This window comes from Cannabis sativa, chromosome X (assembly GCF_029168945.1).
Source record: "Cannabis sativa cultivar Pink pepper isolate KNU-18-1 chromosome X, ASM2916894v1, whole genome shotgun sequence".
Taxonomy (NCBI): domain Eukaryota; kingdom Viridiplantae; phylum Streptophyta; class Magnoliopsida; order Rosales; family Cannabaceae; genus Cannabis; species Cannabis sativa.
This window is the reverse complement of record NC_083610.1, coordinates 9,135,661-9,138,412: the sequence shown is the minus strand read 5'-3', so window position 1 is coordinate 9,138,412 and position 2,752 is coordinate 9,135,661. Positions and strand designations below refer to the sequence as shown.

Below are 2,752 nucleotides of genomic sequence, written 5' to 3'. Positions count from 1 at the left end.
TTTTATGACAGATTGAGGCAGGGAGTTTGAAACAAGACATGGTATACGAAGGAATAGCTTATATAACAACTTTTAAAAGCACCTCTTTACCAGCCTTGGAAAACAACTTGTCATTCCAGACAGAAAGATGTGAGCCAACCTTCTGAAGAAGAAAATCAAAGTTAGATTTTTTAGAATGCCCAAAACATTGAGGAACTCCAAGATACTTGCTAATAAATGGCCGCGGCTCTAGTCCTAAAGTGTCGAAAAAATAAGCATTGATATGGGGGGAGTATTGGGAGAAAAAAGAATGGAAGATTTAGCATAATTCACTTTTTGACCAGTAGCTAAATTATAGATGGTGAGAGCCTCCTTAAGAGCATTACAAGAAGAAGGAGAGGCAATGGTGAAAAGAAGAGTATCATCAGCAAAAAGTAAGTGAGAAACAGAAGGAACCGTACGAGCAACAGAGATACCCCTAAAGGATCCTCTTTGCTCCTGAAGACGAAGGGCAGCAGTAAGGCCTTCCGAACATAAGAGGAAGAGATAAGGCGACAAGGGATCCCCTTGTCTAATGCCACGAGACAGATGGAGAGAATCAGAAATTTGACCATTAATATTAAAACGGATTGTAACAGAAGATATACATTGATGAATTAAACTAATGAATTTTGTAGGAAAATTGAACTTGTTAAGAATGGCCAGAAGAAAATCCCATTCCACACGATCAAACGCTTTCTCCATGTCAAGCTTAAGACCAACCCAACCAAACTTTCCATGCTTTTGGTGATTTATTGCATGAACAACTTCCTGAGCAATATATATGTTGTCAAAAATAATACGCTCAGACAGGAATGCACTTTGAAAAGGGGAAATAAGATTACCAAGAACACTCTTAAGACGATTAGATAACATTTTAGACATGATCTTGTAAATCTTCGAGCATAGGCTGATTGGACGAAAATCTTTAAGGGAAGAAGCATTTGATTTTTTTAGGAATCAATACAATGAGAGTATCATTGATGGAAGAGAAATTAGCCTTGTTATTAAGAGTGTCAAGGATGACAGCAATGAGGTCATGCCCAATAATGTGCCAATTCTTTTGATAAAAGGCCGGATTGAGACCATCAAGTCCAGGGGCCTTGTCACCAGAAAGTTGAAACAAAGCCTGCTTAACTTCATGGGCATCAAAAGGAGAGTCAAGGAATTGAATTTGATGAATATCCAACGATTTATCAATGGCAGAGAGGAGGTATTGAGTAGCATCTCTATTGGAATCCTGAGACTTAAAAAGATCACCAAAATAAGTACACACCTCATGATAAATATCATCAAACGAGGTAACCACTCTCCCATCATTGCATTTGAGCTTTCAGATAAAATTGGTCTTTCGCCTAACAGTAGCTTTACTATGGAAATATTTAGTATTTTTATCTCCAGCCTGCAACCAGTGAATTTTGGATCGCTGCTTCCAAAGGATTTCATTCTTATAAAGAAATGAATCCAACTGAGATTGCAAAGCAGACGCACGTTGAACCTTATCACTAGAAAGGGGCAGGTTGGAATGAATAGCATTAATGGAATTTTCTAATGCATGAATTCTACGAGAAAGACTGTTAAATCCCACGTTCCAATTTTTTATGTCATCCACACAAGCTTGCTGCTTGAGGAGAAAAGAGTTAAGAGTTGTAGGAACTTGGCCAAAATGGGGCTGATTTTAACTATCCTTAACAGCATCATAAAAGGACAGTTCCGTAAGCCAGAAGTTTTCAAACATGAATCTTTTATGCCTCGGACGAACCATACTATCATCATTAAGAGTTATCCTAAGAACTCTATGATCCGATCCATAAAATCCCAAATGGTAAAGAGTAGTGTGAGGGAAAGTTTGTTGCCAAGTATGGTTAACAACTCCCCAATCCAGTCTTTCACACACGGTGCCATGTTTCCAAGTGAACTTAGAGCCAATCGGGTTTAAAGGTAATAGGGAGAATTTACTAACAAAACGTTGAAAATGGGTCATGGCATAGCTAGGGAGATTAGAACAACTGGAATGGTCACTTATGGATAAATAATCATTGAAATCGCCTAGGATAAGCCAAGGAAGTAAAGGAGCGTTATCAAAAAGTCTTTCTAAGAGCAACCACGAATTCATTTTATCAATAATATATGGAGAACCATAGTAACACAAAACATGAGTACTTATATTGTCATTAAAAGTTATAATATAATCAACATGATTAATAGAGGAATTCAAAATATTAACAGATACATCTGAAGTCCAGAAAATCAAAAGACCCCCTAGACCTATTCTTGGGACTTCAAAAACATGATCAAAAGGCAGACTACGACACAAGTTGTCCCCACGACCAGCAGCAGCTTTGGTCTCCATCACAAAGAGAAAGTTCGGTCTGTGTTTTTTAACAAAAAGGGAGAGGTTACGGAATGCCCGAGGGCTCCCCAAACCTCAGGCATTCCAACTCATTAGACTCATTTTTCTGGGCGGGGTTGCCCCGCAACACCCGCCTGTTCCAAAGAGAGATTAATAGCAGAAGAAACATCAGCAATTGTAGGACCAGCTCGAGCACGCTTGAGAATATTCCTGAGAGAGTCTCCAACCATAACAGTTTGGGGAAGGAAGGCAGCCCTCTTGGCACCAGCGACTGCCTTTCCTTTGGCTTTTTCAGAAACTCTTGGGCTAATCCCCTCCATGGCAGTGCCCTCACCACTGCAATCACTAGCTGTTACCGTAGCATGCTGGGTAGCAGTAAAT

At 39.5% G+C, this 2,752-nt stretch overlaps 1 protein-coding gene across 1 annotated transcript; it reads right to left on the bottom strand.

The window, feature by feature from the left end:
- Positions 1–234: 234 nt before the first annotated feature.
- On the bottom strand, positions 235–2,371 carry LOC133031999 (uncharacterized). The gene is made up of 4 exons (XM_061105806.1): positions 1,781–2,371; positions 1,379–1,690; positions 986–1,258; positions 235–873 (listed from the first exon to the last, which is right to left on the bottom strand). Exons 1-4 carry the CDS (start codon positions 2,369–2,371, stop codon positions 235–237), a joined length of 1,815 nt encoding a protein of 604 aa, XP_060961789.1.
- Positions 2,372–2,752: the final 381 nt, after the last annotated feature.